General features: G+C 49.4%; 1 protein-coding gene across 1 annotated transcript; it reads right to left on the bottom strand.

Annotated features, from left to right (window-relative positions):
• Positions 1 to 5602: 5602 nt before the first annotated feature.
• Positions 5603 to 8080, bottom strand: MSX1 (msh homeobox 1). Its single transcript, XM_072335852.1, has 2 exons — positions 7567 to 8080; positions 5603 to 6387 (listed from the first exon to the last, which is right to left on the bottom strand). The coding sequence occupies exons 1-2, from the start codon at positions 8000 to 8002 to the stop codon at positions 5957 to 5959; spliced, it is 867 nt and encodes a 288-aa protein (XP_072191953.1). The 5' UTR covers positions 8003 to 8080; the 3' UTR covers positions 5603 to 5956.
• Positions 8081 to 18886: the final 10806 nt, after the last annotated feature.

The following is an 18886-nucleotide window of genomic DNA, read 5'->3' on the forward strand; positions in this document are numbered from 1 at the left end:
TTTTTGTATTGGTTGTAATTTCCATGAAAATAAATAGGAGGCATTACTTTAGAAGCAACCTTTGTAGACATGGCGCCTATACAATTCTTCCTTATACAGTGTGGCCCAGGTAGGCCAAAAGGTTGGATACATGTCGGCGTGTTGACTGTCACTGACTCCTGTTTCTCTCCATGTCTCTTCCAGCCCCACAGCACACATATCGCATTTTGCAACCCTGCTTTCTGTTTTATAAACAGAATGTAATTCATACTGTTTATGTAACCTCTTACCCAAAGAGAGGATTGATGGAAAGTAAATTGTCCAGCCAGACTGACAACATCCATGACATCCCACTGTCTCTTCTTGTGGTTTACCATGGATGCGGCTTTCACTGTAAGTCCAAAGCTCATTCCGGGGTTTTGAAAAGGAATTATGGCTTTTAGTGAGCTAAGTGTGAGGAGCAGATGCTCCCCAGGACTAAAGCACACCCGGTATTATGAGGGCAGGTGTCAGAACCCCAGAAAGTCCCTTCCAGTCCTTTGCTGATGTAAATGGCAGCAGGTCCATTGGCTTACATGTAAATACATTTACGGTGTAAGACAATTGCCCCTTAATTTTTAAAGCATCCCAGCATTTCTTCTGTATTTGTTAGCTGATATTTGCATAATAATGCCCAATGCACACAAAACAGTGGATCAAAAGAAAGTTGTTCCTTCCCTCCAGCTTGCCTCTGGGAAGTCATTCTTTTTCCTCCCTTCCTGGGACCTTCCCTCTCACTGCTTGCAGTCACCCAGATCACATAATTTTGTCATTCTCTGCTAACAGTCCTCCCACTGCCGTTTCCTTTCTCTCTCGCATGCAAAGTGAGCTTGAGTAATTGTGAAACCTGCAAATTGCCTGCCGGGTGCTCTTTCTCTTTCTGCACTGATGGTAGCAGTCAGAAGGATTTGCTGTCATGGGGTACCTCTCCGAAGCACACCGGGTGCACATCCCACTCTGTCTGCTGTGTGCCTGACACAGAACACCTACAACGAAAATCATTGTACAATAGGGCTGAAAGAACATTCATTTCAGAATGCATCTTTTTCTGCCTCTGTCCCCAGAGCACAATCCTGTCCTCTGCTCATCACCCTGACCCCATCATCCCACCGTATGCCCCAGAACAGTGCTTAAGGACACCGAATCATTCTCAAATTTTGTACGCTGCTTCTACTAAACTCCTTCCCAAGGCTTCCCCTGCTAGCAAGGCCTGAGCCTGTGCTGTTTAGCTGAGTGGCTTTGGACGTCCTATAGAGATTTGTTTCTTTTCCAAGCAAGAAGAAATGCTGAGAACATTTATATCCCCACAAGAGCCAGCTGCTTGCTGTGAGCACTGCCGCACTGTGAGCACAGGAGTGAGCACATGACCTGTGATGGGAGAGCATTGCTCTGTGCTGCGGTGCAGCCCTCAGCTGTGTCCTGAGATAAAACAAGTGGGTTTGCATGGTGGATTTAATGCACATTCCTGACCAGCTGAGAGGGACTGTCCCCAGGTAGCTCCCACTCTTGTTCTCCCTCTGATGGGAACTGTGTCCAGCCAGGAGCAATAAAAGATCTCTGCCATGAAGAAGTGCTGTAAAGCAGACTTAACATCAGTTGATTTACTGTTGGAAGCAAATCACTGCCACATCTCTCTGTGCAGCATGTTAGGATTTACTCATAGTTCAGCAAGTCAGAGCTCTCGCTTCTGATGGTGCCTGCAGTCTTCTGGGACAATGGGTCCGTGTTGCAGAGGCCCGGGGCCAGCCCTGAGGGCTGTGTGCTGCAATGCCCTTTATTGCAGAGCCTCATTTTTTGGCTCCCTGCTGCGGAACAGATTGCTCCGGCCGAAGACAGGCACCACAAGAGATGTGGAGAGAGCTAAAAGCTGGTAGAAGAGAACATACAGAAGTCCACAGCCTCCATGGGTTAGAATACATACACACATACATATATATATACATACAAATGTATACATATATATGCATATTTGGGCCCCCACTCAGTGATGGAGAAGGTGTCCTTGCCACAGATTCCCTTGCAGATAAGTCCTGCTGCTTTTGTGGAGAACCAGGGAGGGAGAGAAGTGCTGTGCTACTTCCAGCAACTTACTGGGTGCAGCGTATCAGATCCCGAGCAATAGGAACCATACTTTTCATTCCCTCACTGCTGGATTTTATTTGGATTTCCCCTCTGGCTCTGAGGAGTTTCCTGACCATGAATCTCTTCAGGTGGCCTCTATTTTTACATCTTCTTGGGTCACCTCAGTGTCTAATATAAAATCAAACATGTCACTAGGAGAGATGAAGAACAGTGATCTCTGAGCCAGTAATGAAGAGGTGACTGGGATTTTCATTTCGCTTACAAAATACCTCCATGGAGAAGTTTACCTGCAATTGGGCAGACCCTGGGGACCCGGTGCTAAATCTCCTGTTTTTGAATGCAGACGTCCAGACGGCGTTGCTCAGAAGACCTCTCACTTTAGGAGGAAAGCTGATGTGAGGGGGGACCCCGCTCATAGGGAATGATGAGAGTCGCACTGGCAGTGAGGAGCAGCTTCACCCCCTCCCCTCCAGCCCCGACAATGGGCACAGACGGCAGCTCTGCTCTGCGGCAGTTTCGGAGCGCTGTGTTCCCAGGCACAATCCCGAGCAGCGGGAGAGGAGGCTCTGCCCAACTCACTCGCTGAATGTATCCTGTCCTCACTTCGGAGAACGGGCTTTTAGCTCCTGCTTCACTTGAGAACTACGGAAAACGTGAGATAAACACTCAAGGAGAAGAAGGGCATGCATATGTGCTTTGCGTTAAATCGCAGATTACTCGAGAAACCCTAAAACGAACAGAAATTCGGAGCAGACAACAAATTCATGGTTTCTCCGAAGATTTGTGCAGCAGTTCTCCGTTCTCTCTGAAAGCAATAAGAGTTTCCCCCTCTGCCCGAGCCCCTCAGACGAGCTGCGCTGTTTGGGGAGCAAAGATGCAAAGAGCCGATTCCGGGCAGAAGCGCGCAGCCAAACACTTTCGGGAGGGAATAACCGTATAAAAATGGCTTCCCTGTTTGTGTCCGTGTGTTTGCTCACCCGCCGGGCTATGGCCACTGCGCGCTTCATTTCCTTCCCACCGTGGAAAGTGTGGCATCAGTGTGTGTGCGCTCCACGTAGGAGCTCGGGGCCCCTCTGTTTTCTCGCGTCTATCCGCCGGGGCTCTCTGGGAGCGTGTGTGCAGATATGCAACGGGGAGGGGGGACCGGAGCGGCTGGGGGCGGCGGGCGGAGGGGAGTTATTAGGAAACTTTGCTTTGGCTGCTCTCTATCCTTGGGGCTGCGTGGCGCCAGCACCCTCAAGTTGAAAGGAAAACAGCCATTCTCACTTCCAACTGCCCACTGAGATCCTTAAGGCGACAAAGACACAAAAGTGAGTTTTATTTGCTGGTAAGCCAGAGGCAAGAAAAAAGAAAAGCCAATTCCCCCTTAAAAAGAGCCGACAAATCCTTTTTGCTCTTTTGTGTGAGCTTTTCCTATTCACATAGAGCGTTCATCCGTGTGATTCCCAACTTATTGTCATTACTTAGTTATTAATTGTTCTCATCTGGGTTTAATTGAGCAACCAAGGACTTTAGCCCAAGGGTCAGGGGGAAATCTTAAAGCAAAGACACGTTCAATAGGAATCCTGCGCTTCGAATATCCATCCCGAGTTGACATAATGTAAAAAAAAAAAAAATAAATAAATAAAATACAGACAAAGCGGAGAGATGAAAGGGACCCGGATCGCCCGGAGCCCCGCGTTGCTGTGCCGCAGCCCGAAGGTGCGGGAGGAGAGGGCTTGCGGGGCCGGCTCCAGCGGTGCTCGCTGTTTCAAATCTCCCTATTTATTTCTTTTTCTTTCTTTCTTTCTTTTTTAAAGAGGGTCTTTACTGGATAAACGCGGCCCCCTGAGCGATTAGATCTTCCCCCCCCCCCCACCAAAAGCCGAGGTCTAATCGCGCAGAGGCGAAGTTTATCTCCAGCCTTTTTTCTGCCGGAGACGCAACGTGGGAAAAAGCCGGTAGCTCGCTGCGGCCGTGAGGCGTGGGGATGGACGCTGGGGTCAGGATCACAGGCACCGGCACACAGAAAAGGAGAGATCGGAAAAAGAAAGGCAGGAAAGAAACAAAAAATAAGAAAAAGAAAGAAAAAAAAATAAAAATAACAAAAGAAAGAAAAATAAAAAGCAATAACTCACCCACTCACCCCAACCCAGCGAAGGAGCGAGAGATGAGAAGAGGGGGATTAGAGCAGCGAGCTCTACAGAAAGCGGTTGGGTTCAGGTATGTTGTTTCGCTGAGTTATTGAAAGCATCATTGATATTTAGAGGATGATAAAAGTCCCGCCTCGCCCCCAGCTACAGTCTCGCTGGAGCCGCGGTGCCTGCAGAAGATTGCCCAGCCTCATTACAGCAATTATTTTCCTTCTAACTTTGCCTCAACCTTAACGTTTTAAATTGCTGCAAATGAAAGCAGCGGGGAAAGAAAGAAAAAAAAAAAAAAAAAAAAAAAAAAAAAAAAAAAAAAAAATGGAAAAAGAAAAAAAAAAAGTAAAAAATAAAAATAAAAAACTAGAGAAAGTCCTAATAGTCCCAGTTTCGCTGCGCTAATTCCCGGAAAGTAAAGACAAAGCACTTCGCTATATAGATATATATATTAAAAAGGGAAATTAACGCTCCCTTACTCTAACGACCCGCACAACAAAACTGGGTCTGGGGGCAATGAAGGGTCCCTGGGCTGTCACCCAGAGCAGGAATGCGGCGGCTGTTGTGCTAATAGACTATGGACGGCCCGGCTCGGCACAGCGCAGCCCTGCAGAGCAACCCGCTGTCTCGGCCGTGCTCGGAGCTTTCAGTCCGGCCGCGGTGACCAGCGCTCCCAGCGCGGCCGGCCACTGTGGGCTGCAGGGGGCCCGGATCTGCGATGCCGGACAGCAACAGGCTCCGAACGGCCCCGGCCCACCGTCCCGAATGCGACGGGGCTCTCCGGAGGCTGCATCTCCACGAACAACTCCATCTCCATGCCCCATCCTCGGACAGCTCCGTCCCAGCTACCTCAGCCCCAGCACTGGCTCTGGTCATAGAACTTTCCCCGCACCACCTCGACTCGGATACACCCCTCTCCTCCCCAACGCCCCGCATGGCTCCCTTCCTCTGAGCTTGGGCTGCAGAATGGAGATGTGCTAGAAACCCAGCCCTCGGTCTCAGCCCCGACAGGGAGGAACAGGTAAACCCATCCCCGCAACCATCGGGGCTACAGCCCGGCTGTTTGCCAGCAAGAGGGGGGAAAAAAAAGGAACAGTTTCCTCCGGGCCGGGCCACGCACATGCCTGGGGCAGTCACTACAATATCAAGGGCTCCAGAGCTGGTGATGCCACTGTAAAGAGGGGAAGGAAAAGAATCTCAGGCAGCTGCAGGATAAGGAGACACAGCTTCATTGCACCAGGTGTGTGGTACTGCCAGGCAAGAGAAATAGCCTCTAGTAGGGCCAGTCTGCTCTCCTGTCCCCCATACACATTCGGCCTGCTGTAATTGCCAGAAGAGCAAGGAGCAAAGAAAGTACATGAAGCAAACAGTAGCTTAAAATTAATTTATTTAACAAATATAGCTATAATATAAATGATAATAAAATTTCAAATATACAGTATATTACATAGTACACAGAGAGAGCCCCTTCCTCAGGAGCTGGCGGAGGAATGGCCACAGGTTAACAGCTGTCCTGCAGGGACAGGAGAGGCAGCCCTGCCTCCTGCCCTTGCCTTGCAGAAATGTCCTTCTGGGCTGCCTTTGTACCCTTTCTCTGCCACAGTTCCTTCCCCAGGTGCCAGTGGGGCCGCATCACGGGTTCCTTCCTGCCAGGCATAGAACAGCTCCCGGGGCCGCAGGTCTGGACGGGGGAAGTGGAGAAGTCTGACAGGGGCTGCATGGGCAGCTCAGCCCTATGTAAGGTGGTACATACTATATCCCACATGTGCTGTGTACAGTCCCACAGGGGCCACAGGCAGCCCCGCTCGCTGGAAGGGGCTGGAGGCTCCATACAGGGATGCGCCGGCCACTGCTGGGCCGCCCAGTGGGAAGGAGATGCCAAATGCAGCAGGCGGGAGCATGGGCTTGGCTGCCATCTTCAGCTTCTCCAGCTCAGCCTCCTGCAGCCTCTTGGCCTTGGCGCGGCGGTTCTGGAACCAGATTTTCACCTGTGTTTCAGTGAGGCTGAGCGAGCTGGAGAACTCAGCGCGCTCAGCGATGGACAGGTACTGCTTCTGGCGGAATTTCCTCTCCAGGGCCAGCAGCTGGGCCGTGGTGAAGGGCGTGCGGGGCTTCCTGTTGGTCTTGTGCTTGCGCAGGGTGCAGGCGGGGGGACTCAGCCGCCCTGAACCACAGCAGTGAGGAGAGGAAGAGACATTGGTTAGCAGCAGCCTGAAACACCCTAGGAGAGACATCGGGGGAACATCATGTCCCCATGCCTCTTAAAGCAAAGCCCCCAAAACTCCACCGTTTGGATCTGTTGGGTGTCCCTGTCTGGGCAAGCTTAAAACCCATGAAGAACATGGGTATTTCCTTAAGTTTCACAGAGTTTTTAAAACTCCTGACCAAGAGCCCTCACAGCCATTTGAGCTCCATAGGGATATCTCCTCTGGCTCCATGGCAATCCCCCACCCAGAGCACATATGAAGGGACCGGGCCCTGCAGAGACTCACGGCATCCCTTTATCTGAATTAAGGAAAAAGGATAGACTCAAAAGGGCTGGATTGGCTTCTGGAGCTCACAGCCTCTTTATTAGGACCCTGGGTACATGATTAAACATGTAATTAATGAGGAACTGTGAATTCACACTCAGCCTCTATCAGCACTCCGTTTCTCTCCTCGTATATAATATTATTAAGGGGTTCCCGTTGCTCCGCCCCGAGTTTACTCCGGAAAAATAATACAAAACAACTTCCACTTTCCTATCTAAATAAATCCACTTTTTGAGAAACGTTTCTTTTTTCCGAAGGCAGAAGCAAAGAGGTGAACACCCAAAGGCAGCCCCAGCGCTGCTCAGCCCGATCGGGGGACACCGCGGGCAGCCGCGATCCCTCTGCTCAGAGTCGGACTTGGTTCGCATCTCTCCGTATCAAGGCAGCGAAACGACGGGAACCGCCGCTCTTCGGACTGACGGAATAAAGGCTCAGGGGGCTGCAGCCCGCACAAACGCGGACGCACTGATGGGACCGCATCTCTGAGGGTCCTCATAAACTATTTAGGGCCACTTTCAGATAAAAAAAACAAACACACAAAACAACCACATCCAAACAGTGCCGAGAGCCGCTCGCAGGCAGAGCCCAGAGTTAACTATAAGGGCAGAGCTGATTTCTCTTTTTCCTTTGCCTCCCTTCCCCGGTTATCATTTGGCCCAGCAGTCGCCCTGACGCTCCCTTTCCCTTCTCCGCCAGAACCGCCGCCTTCGAGCGACATTCGCATCGTTTCGTTGGTTTGGAAACCTCCGCCCGGTCGCGCAGCGCTGCCCGATCCCGGTCTCCCCTTTTTTCCCCCTCCCACCCTCACTTACTGGGCGGGGGCGGCGAGAAGCGGGGGTTCTGCATCCAGGGGCTCCGCTCCGGCTTCTCGGGGCTTTCGGCCTTAAGCAGCGCGTCCTCGGGCAGCTTGCCCAGCGCCCCGACGGACGGGAAGTGGCCGCCGAGAGGCAGCGGCGACGTCGGTGCTTCCGTCGTCAGAGCGCCGAGGTTGGCTCGGGCAGAGCCCAGAGGGGGCCCGGAACCCTCGGGGCCATCCCTGCCGCCCGGCGGCTTCCTGCGGTCGGCCATGAGCGCTTCCACGCTGAAGGGCAGCGGGGAAGGGGACACCTTGGTTTTGTCGCTCTCGTCCTCGCCGCCCATCGCCGCCGCGACGGGGAGGCCGCCGCCGGGCTTACTGAAGGCGGAGGCGGGCGGCTCGTCGCTGCGAACGCCGGTGGGCGAGGTGGTCATGTCTGCAGCCGGGGCCATGCAGGGCCGCCCCGCTGTCGCCGTGGTCCGCGGGAGCGGCGGCCGCGGCTCATGAGGGCGCGGCGGGGTCGCGGGAGCCGTCGGCGCGGTCCGGCCCCTTGGCGGGCGGCGACGGTTGATAAAGCGGCGCGGGAGGCGGTGCCACCCAATCGGGGCGCAGGAGGGCGGGGCGAGCGCTCCCCATTGGCTGAGGAGAGACGTCGGCTCGACGGCGGCTCCGGGAGGGGGAGCGGAGCGGCCGTCGGGGCGGTGTGGGGAGAGGGGAGGGTGCGCTGTGATCGGAGGGAAGGGCCCGGGCGGCGGGGATGGGGACGGGAACACGGCACCGGGTGGGGATCGGACGTCGGGAGTATGTTTGCTAACGTCGGGGAAATGGAGGTGGAGGAGCGGAGCTGAGCGGATAGAATATGGAGCTGGGCTGGGCATGAGAGCTTAAAAGGAGCCCTGCGTGTTGTAGAGGAAGGAGAAAAAGAAGAAAAAGGATGGAAAAAAGGGCTGTCTTGTGGTTTGGGTTTGTTTTGATATGATCGTCGACCCCGAAGTGTGTTTCCTCCGTGTCCCGTGGCTTAGGTGCGTGCGTGACGTGGGATGATTAAACGCTCGCTCGCCTAAGGAGCATCCCAGCCCCCTCTCCATGAAATCCCGGCTATTCGGTTTTGTAACTGCTCGTTACGAGCCCTTATTCCCCCCGCCCAGGACGGACGTGCGGTATCGGGGCCGTTCTCACACCGCGATGGCCGCTCGCAGAGAAAAGTTTATTGATAGCTGCGGGTCTGTAATCTCCGCCAAACACAGGAGGCTCCGCACTCATTTAGGGGTAATTATCCAAACGGGAGGGCCGGAGAAATCCCTTTTAGCCGGACTCAATAAAGATGGGAGATTAAAGGCAGATAAAATATGAAATGAATTGATAGAATGGAGGTTTTATGACCTGGTAAGCAACGGGATCTGGTTGAAATGGACCAGCTTAGCTCCACATACGGAGCACGGACGGCGTGTACATATGCTATTCATGTGATGCTGCCCTGCATCCCTATTCCCGACGCACGGAGCTCCGGATGCCGCCTTCCGGAGCAGCTCAACGTACCCCGCGGGGCCCGGGCCGGTATCCCGCTGCCCGCAGCCCCCTCCGGGCCGGGGCGGGGCAGGGCGAGGGGGGGGGAGGGGAGTGGGGTGGGGGAGCAGAGCTCGGAGGAGCGGCTGCATCGCTAATTGCGAGAATAAACAATCTGTCACGATTAGTCAGTGCCCCTAATAGGCAGACAAGCGATGTTGTTTTTAGGCGCCAGCAGCGGCCGGATCAAAGGCGCGGCCCGGAGGGGACCATTGAGGACGTTAACCCGCATCGGGGGAGCGAGGCGCCTCGGCCCTGGGACAGCGGTACGCCGGGGCGGACAGAAGGGTTTGACTCTCCCACCGCAAGGAGATGCGCCCCAACCCCCGAATTAAGAACCCAAATAGCGGTGCGGTTTGTCCCGCCTTGTCCCCTCGATCCTACAGGTAGGATCACGGCTTTTTTTATTTTTATTTTTATTTTTATTTTTATTTTTATTTTTATTTTTATTTTTATTTTTATTTTTATTTTTATTTTTATTTTTATTTTTATTTTTATTTTTATTTTTATTTTTTATTTTTAATTTTTTTAATCCTCATCCCGATCGTAACCGTGAGAAAGGAAAACAAATAAATAAATAAATAAAGCGATGTGTTTACCAGCCCTCCCTGGGCTGCTTTCGATCTCCTTTCTGACGGAAATGTGAAAGGAAAAATAGAGCTGCTCTTATTCGTTTTGTTTTGTTTTGTTTTGATTTGATTTGTTTTCCCTACTTCTTCTGCAGGACGTTGGGATGCCTCTGCGGTTTGAGGAGCTCAACCCGCGTCCCGTAGTGAGAGAAAGATTCGCTCTCGCTGATACCGAAATAATCAGATCTGCGTGTCCCCCCCCGCCTTTCTCCCCCCCCCCACCCCCCCCCCCCCCCAGCACTGACTGAGCGCCTCGTGCTTATGTTTCTGTCACACTTGGTGGTGTTTTCATCCCTGCATCGCAGCGAGCGCTCGGCTCTCACTCGCTCTGCTAGCAAGCAGGCGGGCAACAGTGAACTTTCCTTCGTTTCTTGTTCCTTCTTTCTTTTCTAAGTGAAATACGCGGGTTTTGGGTAAGGAAAGAAGAAATCCGGTTTACAAAACGAAATCTGTCCCTGCGTGGCTTTTCTTGTTTAGCGGGCGATGCTCGACACACAGGGCTCTCTTCCTTATCGCCGTGTGAACAGCGCTGGAATTTAGGAACTCCGTGTGCTGACGCGTTGGTGCCCTCACCCGCTTTTAGGTGCCTCGCTCTAATATACCTATAAGGGAAAACGAAGTGGAAGGGCAGGGCGGGACGTAAGGGGGGGAAGGGAGGTGGAATAGGTGACTTTATTGGTGCTTGTTCCAGCCTAGGGCTTTTATGGGGAGTCGTGCGCTGCCCTTAAAGCACTTGTGCAAGATAACAATATTGGGCAATTAGCATCCCAAACAGTCCCGTTTCAGGGGATGAATGCGCAAGGCAAAGCCATTACCCATCGCGTTTTATTTCGGTGGGAATACAACAACAAACGCTGGTGGGAGCCAATGGGGGATGGGGAGGGAGGACGGGAGGCAGCGCTGAGCCGATTCAGGGCATTGTCTGCCTTTTGTAAACGTTATCTTTTGACTTAAAGGCAGGGGTAGGACAGAAGAGAGTTGTTGTTTCCCTTGTTTCTATTTTATTTCTCCCTCTTAGGACACCGGGCAGCCCTGGAGGACTTTGAGACACGGGGATGCAGGGATGTGCTGCTGTGCCCGCAACGGGCATCTCTGCACGCTCTTTGGGCGCTCTTTGCGCTCCCCCCTAGTGCCCGCTGCCACCCGATCGGCTCAGTCCGTGGGAACACTTCGCAAACAGCGAAGAACTATCGCAAGAGGTAGCACTGCCTCGCGGGTTTTACGAGCCTGCTACGCCCTTCAAGTCCCAACTCCCTCCAGCTCCAGTCATTGCTCCACTGAAAATGGGAAAACACCCCGCTTCTGTCCTTTCCCTCTTTCTCCCTTTCTGCCTAAATCAAACAGAACGCGAACTACTTTTAGGGCTTCAGACACCGGGGCTGCGCCCGGGGAGGTGCAGGGACTGCGCACGACAGCACCCTCGCTCCGAGCCGCTCCCGTCCCTTCGAGGCTCGAGAGCGGAGCTGAAAGGAAAGCACTATTTCAAGTGGCCCAAATTAATTTGATCGCGACATTATGATGCACTTGGAAAAGATGAAAGAAAAGGCTGCCCGTCTCCTCCAAGATCTCTATAATTATAGATAATATATCCTATTTCAAAGCAATTAGCTCAATCAGGCGTAACGAGGCACTTTGCTGCCAGGGAGTAACAATGCCTTACGGTTATTTAAGCTTCAAGATGTCAAGCAGACTTCGAGACTCTCCGCTCTGCCCGAGAGGGAACTTGGCTGCCTTGGTGCAAGCCCCATGGCGAAGGCAGCGGTTCCTCTTTAGTGACAACAAGCCTGTTTGACTTCAGCGTTATTTTTACAGCTCCTGCAGATGTACCAAAGGAAAATCACTTCTCCAGGGGCGTTTGGGGCCGGCATTTGCTTGTCGTCCCCACTGCCCTTCCTTGGAGTCTTTCCCCCGCTCCTTTAGTGTGTTTTTCTGTGGGGGATTCTGTCTCCTTCTCACCGAGAGTGGAGGAAAAAGTATTTGTGGGATGAGCTCCCACGGCCTCCTGGTGCCAGCCGGCCCCTTCCTACCCCGAAGCTTTACTCTGAGCTCTCCTTGGTTTTGTTGTCTTGTTTTGTTTTCTTCCTTTCACTATTTATTATTATTATTATTATTTTGACCTTGAACACTTGCAGATGCCAAAGGTCCCAAAGCAAAGCGAGCATCCCACTGCTGCACCCAGAAGTGAGCTGTTGGGCTGTGGATGTGCATGCCCGAGTGCAGAGTGGAGTCTGCCTGGAACCCAGGTCGGGAGGAGAAGCTGAAATGCCAAAATCCCCTTGTCTTCACTGAAAGCTTCAGGATGGGTGTGCAGAGAGGGTTGGTCTCACTGTTTCGAGGGGCACAAATGCCAAGTAAAAAAGAAAGAAAAAAAAAAGAAAAAGAGGGAAGGTAAAAGGAAGGAAGGGAAAAAGAGACGTTTTTTCTCTTTCTCATTGCCATTACAAAGAGATGCTAAGGACAAGACTCACGGCACAGCTTAGCACGGCAAGGCATGGCACGGCACGGCACGGACTTGGCACGGACTTGGCACGGCACGGATTTAGCACGGCACGGCACCCCTTAGCACAGCAAGGCACTACACGGCACAGCTCCTGCCTGGCCCCAGCCCCTGCGAGGCGTTCTTGGATGAAAAGGTGCTAGAAAGAAAAATGAGTAAGGGTACAATTAACCTGTCAGCTCCCCTTGCAGGGATTTTTTATTGCTGGGGGGTAAGGGAGGAAAAAATTTTACATATAAATATATAAAAAATGAAAATGCAACGAAAAAGCCATTGTCCCATGGGTGAGTCATTTGAACTGGGCATTTCAAGGGAAATAGGAGGCCGGGAGTATGAATGAGAACTAAACAAAGTTTAACCACCCCTCCTTTTCTCCATGTGCAAAATGGAAACCTTATTACATGATTCACTGTGAATCACTAGATTGAATGCGATCATTATGAGTAAATGATAGTCCGGGCTCCGCTGGTCTTTTCTTTCCTAGAAGCAAAACTATAAAATATGAAGGATATAAATGATCTCCTCTCCCTCAAAGGAAGCCCATTCACAGCCGCTCTCTGTCTAACTCCCAGTTCCTTTCTGCCCCCAGTTCCTCATGATCAAGGTAGATTACGAATCCCCCTTTTTTTTTCCTTTTCTCTCTCTCTCTCTCTCTCTCTTTTTTTTTTTTTTTTTTTTTTGTCTTTGCGTGCTGGTTTATTGGCAAAATGTCACAAAATGTAATTTGTCCCAAATTCTTTAACATGAGAAAATACTTTGTGGTTGGAAGAATCCACGCTGGTACTGCTGAGGCGATCTCTGATGCTCAGAGCAAGTTCCTTATGCTGCTATTTTACAGCATTTCCGTGTTTACTCCTCAGTTCTCAGGAGCTTTTTACATATCGTTGCATAAGAAAAGGATTTCACCAGCTCTAGTTATGAGATTTCCTAGATTTTTTACAGGCGAGGCTGGTTTACAAAAGCCGTATTGTTTGACTGTGGTCTGGGTTTCCATTTGGGGTAATTATTGTATTCCCAGCCTTCTTCTAATCATTGGCTCACAAGGACATAGTTGGGGTTTATTTCTTTTTTTGAACAAGATGAAATACTCCAAACTTGCAAGAGCATTGAAATAAGCCCTTGCTTCTTTGCTTATTGTGTACAAGCTATTCCTTACCTCTTTCTAAACTGCTGGAAAATGTTGTATGTAAAGGACAGTGAGACAGTCCCAATAGTCTGTTTCCAATAGAAAGTTTGTTGCCAAGATGTGATGTGATGTTGATGTGAACAGGAAAACGACAGTGAAAAGTTTTCAGAAGGAAACACACACATCGTATAGATAATAATCAGCTCCTAGGGAAAGAAAAAAATATACACTGAAAGAAATATCTCAGGAGAGCCAATGCCTGCATGTGGCAGTGCCTGTGCAGTGGGGTTTCTTCAAGCTGCTGCCTCCTGAACACAGCTGCAGGCACTGAGGCTGGATGTGGTCTGCTCCTTCTTGCACCCCTTCTTGACCACTACAGTCTCCTGTGCTTCCCTCTTTCATTTGCATCTGTAAAAAGTGAAGCCTGAAAAAGTGAGGGCTGCTCCGTAAGTAATTCCTCCTGTTTTATTCTGTTGGCTCACAATATAGTGGCAGATAGTGGTGGTGTGGCAGTAGAGGTTGAACCTTCCTACCAATATGCCACTACATTTTCTTGCCATGTGACAGATGGGGCAGTCTGACAGAGTGATATCTGCCATGGTAGTGCAGATGAAGCAAAAGTGCATCACTGAATTCCTCCATACAGAAAAAGATGGCACCCAGTGACATTCACAGATGCTTCCTGACTATTTATAGAGACCAGACAGTGGATGTGAGCGCAGTGAGGTGGTGGATGATGCATTTCAGAAGTGGTGACAGTGACTGTTGGTGCAAATCTTTAAAAGCTCGGCATGCAGACTCTTGCTCATTGCAGAGCTAATGGAAGTGACTGTGTTGAAAAAGAGTGTCTTGTAACTGAGATTTTGCTCCATCAAACAGTGTGATTCTGTTCTTTGTATTGGTTGTAGTTTCCTTGAAAACAATTAGGAGGCATTACTTTTGGAGCAACTGATATGGTTTTTAGTTTCCCTGTGTAAAGGAAACTACAGTTGTGTGGCAGAGTAACTGGTACCAGGAATCTTCCATACTGTCTATGGAGAAATAAAGTTAGATCACACTCCTGTTACTATCAAAGCCATCCACAAACAGTTGGAACTGTCCTGGTGAGATGTGACCTCCTCTTTGGGAACTGCGGCGCTTAATTATTTTGGAGATGTGATCTCACCACAACCTTCTGCTGAGTGGCGGCTGATGGCTGGATATGATACTGTGAGTTACGTCATTCTAATAGATCAATGTAACCAAACAATTCCACTGCTGGAGGAGGAGGGAAAAAATCCCAAATATTTTGTAGGGGAACTGGATTTGTCTTTCAGAAAGCTTATGTTTGTCTTAGATTTTCCATCAACTGCAAGCACAGACATAATCAAAAATGTTCCTGGCTTGCCTGTGGCTGGACTGATTAGGACTTGGAACAGAAGAGATAACATTTCTTGACATCAGGCTGCCTTGAGCTGCCTTCATGTTATTCCCTGCATATGTGTTTTTGACATTATTTATACTACAAGTGTGGGTTGTCTATTGGTGTTGAGTCATTTTGCCTTTCAACAGCTGTTTTGTTTCCATCACTCAGGACAAAACCTCTAGCAGCCCTTCAAGCAGCACCATACTCCTTGTAGTCATCATTGCAGCTCTCAAGCAGAGGAGAGAAGCTCTCCAAGCACTCACAGGTTTATTGCAGGGAGCTGGAGTCCTCCTGGGGTGCAGAGATGGAGGCAATCTTTCAAGAACTTATGAGTTTTCAGTAGTAATCAAGCCCTCTTTCCAACCATTTTGCTCCCTTTCTCCTCCTGGTGTTTTGGATTCTGTTGTTCTGGGACATTATTCTGCCCTTCTGTGTTCCCTGCCTGACCCCAGCCATCCCCATTGGCATGACCTTTAGGGATAAAATTTAATGTATTTGGCTACTTTGCAGACACAATCTGAAACCTGCCTTAATTTGTAGTTTACTCGTCCTCTGATGTGAGACTACGTAGAGAGCCCCTATCTGATTAAATGGCCAATACCTTGACACAGCCCAATTATGTGAAAATATATCCTCACTTATCATTTCAGGCATCGTATAAGCGGAGAAACCAAAGTCGCTCCCTGTCTGTTTGATTTTCCTGCTCAGACACACTTGTTTAAACAGGCACCGTGAGACTTTTCTGTAATCCTCCTCATAGGAGTTCAAAAAGGGCTGTGGGACTGCGTGCCTCCAGCTGGGTGACTGTGGCTGTTCCAGCACAGCAGTCCACCCAGCATACCCTCTAGCTCTACCCACCAGGATTCACCCTGGTGCTGAGCTGAGACTTTCCCTGGTTTCACTGTACCTGGCCCAGTCCTGCTGCATCCCTTTATGATCTGGACTCCTCCTGAGATGGTCCCACTACACTCACCAGCCCTCCCTCACCTGCTCTATCCTGATGACCTCAGTGAAAGAAACCAGTTGTCAAGGAAGTCGTTAAAGCTACCAAATACTCATCATCCAGCCTGGATTTTGGAAAAGACATCCCAGAGAACTTCAGTCCCACCGTCCCTCTTATGTACTTCACTGTAATGTATGACCCAGACTGACAGACTTAGCTGGTATCTCACAACCCAACAGCAACAAAACCAACCAACTAATCAGCCTTCCCTTCCCTTCCCTTCCCTTCCCTTCCCTTCCCTTCCCTTCCCTTCCCTTCCCTTCCCTTCCCTTCCCTTCCCTTCCCTTCCCTTCCCTTCCCTTCCCTTCCCTTCCCTTCCCTTCCCTTCCCTTCCCTTCCCTTCCCTTCCCTTCCCTTCCCTTCCCTTCCCTTCCCTTCCCTTCCCTTCCTTTGCCTCGCCTTGCCTTGCCTCACCTTGCCTTCATCAGGTTTCAGATGAGTCTCTAGGTGCCTATAAAGAACTTTTTCACATTTCTGATAATTTCATGGAAGTATGTCCCATTGAAATCCATGGCAACTCTTAGAATGAAGTACATAAAGTAGGCCCTGTGGATTTGGAGTATTTTCACACTTACCATCTAAGAATCTACAGCAATCTTATCCTCAGTCATTTGACAAAATTAGTTTTCTGATGAAGTATGTGCAGAACTTGTAAGACACTGAACAAAAAGACAAATCAGGCACAGTAAAAAGCCATTGCATTGACCTCTTTTTACTTATTATGTCATGCTCTGGAAGACCGATGTAGAATTTGGGTTAGATCTTCCATGTTGCTTCTATGGGGTTTTTAAAAATGAAGCTGCATCTGAAGTGAACGTTTGAAGTGCTCCTTTTAGTCAGCAGCTCCTATCAGTTTGCAGGGTTGGTAGAGATGGGTCACTTACAGAGAGAGAAACCTGTGAAAATGTTGAAACAGGTCAGAAAGGCAAAGGTACTGATAGCAGAATCAGAAGCTTCTCTAGATGCACCTGGATGGGATGCTCAGCACTGTAAGAGCAACATGCCATCGAAAGCTTTGCTTGTAAGGAGATACTCCAGGTATCTTTATGAGAGAGAAGGAGACTACTTGATTCAGTTATTAAAGTAAAAAAAAGAAAAAAAGAAAAACAAACAAACAAATAAAATAAAATAAAATAAAAATGCCACTGTGGGGTGCAGTCTTTAAACGTGGATGGCTTCCAGTTTGTGTCTGCATCAGTGGGAACTAAACAAGCGAGAGTCCTCACCACATGGAGCCAAGGGCTGATCCCAGCCAGGAGCTTTGCTTAGAGGAGGGTCTGGCTGGCAGAGCACCAGGGCCCAGGGGCTGCTCTTAATCTGCATAGAAGAAGCTGGCTTGCAGATGATGCTATCTTGCAGAGGGCAGTGAAACCATGCAGTGGTCAGGCTTGATCTTGGCATTCTGGTTGCAGCGCTTGAAATGGAAGGTTTTGCTCCAGGAGTTGCAGTCTCCACATCTGTCATCACCCTGAGAAATTTCTGAGTTCATTTATAATGTCTAAGGACTGATGGGAACATCAGATTGCTTAATATGACTTCCTATATACATTAAAAGCCACTTCATTTCACCCAGTTGCAGCAGTATCAAGTTTAAAAAAATGTGTTCGGATAAAAACAGCTTCCAAAAAGGTAGCTAGAAACACTACAAGAAGAAGGAGTCATTGTTCAAATTCAAGGATTGCTTTAGTATTTAATTATGCCCCATCCTTGGAGCCATTCAAGCTCAGGCTAAATGGGTCTCTGAGTAGCCTAGTGGAGCTGTAGGTGTCCCTGTTCATTGCAAGGGAGTTGGACCAGACAGCCTTTAAATGTCCCTTTCAACTCAAATGATTCTATGAGGATTTGATTGTATGATCCTAAATTAAACAGTGTTTGATCTTTTCTCCTACAGGGAGGTGAAGCCTTCTCTTCTTCTTTCTTTTGGGTCTGTTTCTCTGTTCTTGCTGTAAGTCTCTTGATCCACCAGTGTGGGTCTTGTTGATGCTCACTCCAACATCATGGTATGGATATGAGATTGTACAGCGTGATGCTGTTTGAGCCCAACTCGACCCATGTACCTTCCCTCTCCCCAGCCACCAGCACCCCACAGGGAAGCTACATTTGGCTTGCAGTTCTTCTGCACTTCTATTGCCTTAAAAATGTCATGGGATGCACCAGAGCTCCTGGATATATGTGAGGACATCAGTCTTAGCAGCAGCCCATTGTGCTCTATTGCATAGCTTGCACTGAGTAATTCATCACTTTTCTTCCTATGTTTTCAATTTGTCCTTGCAGTCCTCATGCTCAGTGCATCTGCCAACTGTGCGGGGATTCACTGTTAAGCTAACTGCAGTAACAGAGGTTCTAATTAAAAACCACACAGCTTACTTTTGCTGAAAATCAGGTCAGCCAAAACCAAGAATTATCATCACGTATGGGATCAGGGTGGAAACAAAGCTGGGGCTGGGTGTGTGTGCTCTGAGTGAACTGTCCCTGTTGCCATCCTTGCATCTCTCCATCTCAGAAAAATACTTAGAATTTACCCACTTCATCCTGATGTGCTATCACCTTCCTAGTTTATTTTTTCTTTTATTTTCTACTATGACACTCCTGCCATTCCTAGGCTGAAAGAGGCAAATGGACCTTAACCTGGCACTCAGTTCTGGGCTATTAAACTCTTTTCTAAATACTGAATACCCTTGGCTCCTACAAAGGTTTTGTTTTGCTCCTGTTCGCTGTCATAGCATAACTTCCCTGAAATTAGTAAATGCCAGCCTGGAGCAAAAATCAGCTCAGCACAGAGGAAATCGTTTTATCTGACTGGTACTTGGTATGGGCTTCAGTAAAAGTTAAGGGAAAATGTGGTAACACTTAAGAGTTCAACAACAAACAAGAACAAGTCATCAACTTGTTGCAGTTTGAAGTCCACAGCACGAGCGCATGGGAGCTAAAAGTCTGGCCCTCTGTCCTATGGGCAGCCTTGGATCAGATAACACAGATGTGTTAGATTAAGGGCAGAACCTTATAAAATAAAGTACTGTCTGCACTGTAAGGGTCTTGTTTGAAAATAAAAAAACTGAATAAAAAATAAATCCATTAAAACATCAAAAAATAATAACAACAAAAAGGTA

The sequence above is a fragment of the Excalfactoria chinensis genome, chromosome 4 (genome assembly GCF_039878825.1).
Source record: "Excalfactoria chinensis isolate bCotChi1 chromosome 4, bCotChi1.hap2, whole genome shotgun sequence".
Lineage (NCBI taxonomy): Eukaryota > Metazoa > Chordata > Aves > Galliformes > Phasianidae > Excalfactoria > Excalfactoria chinensis.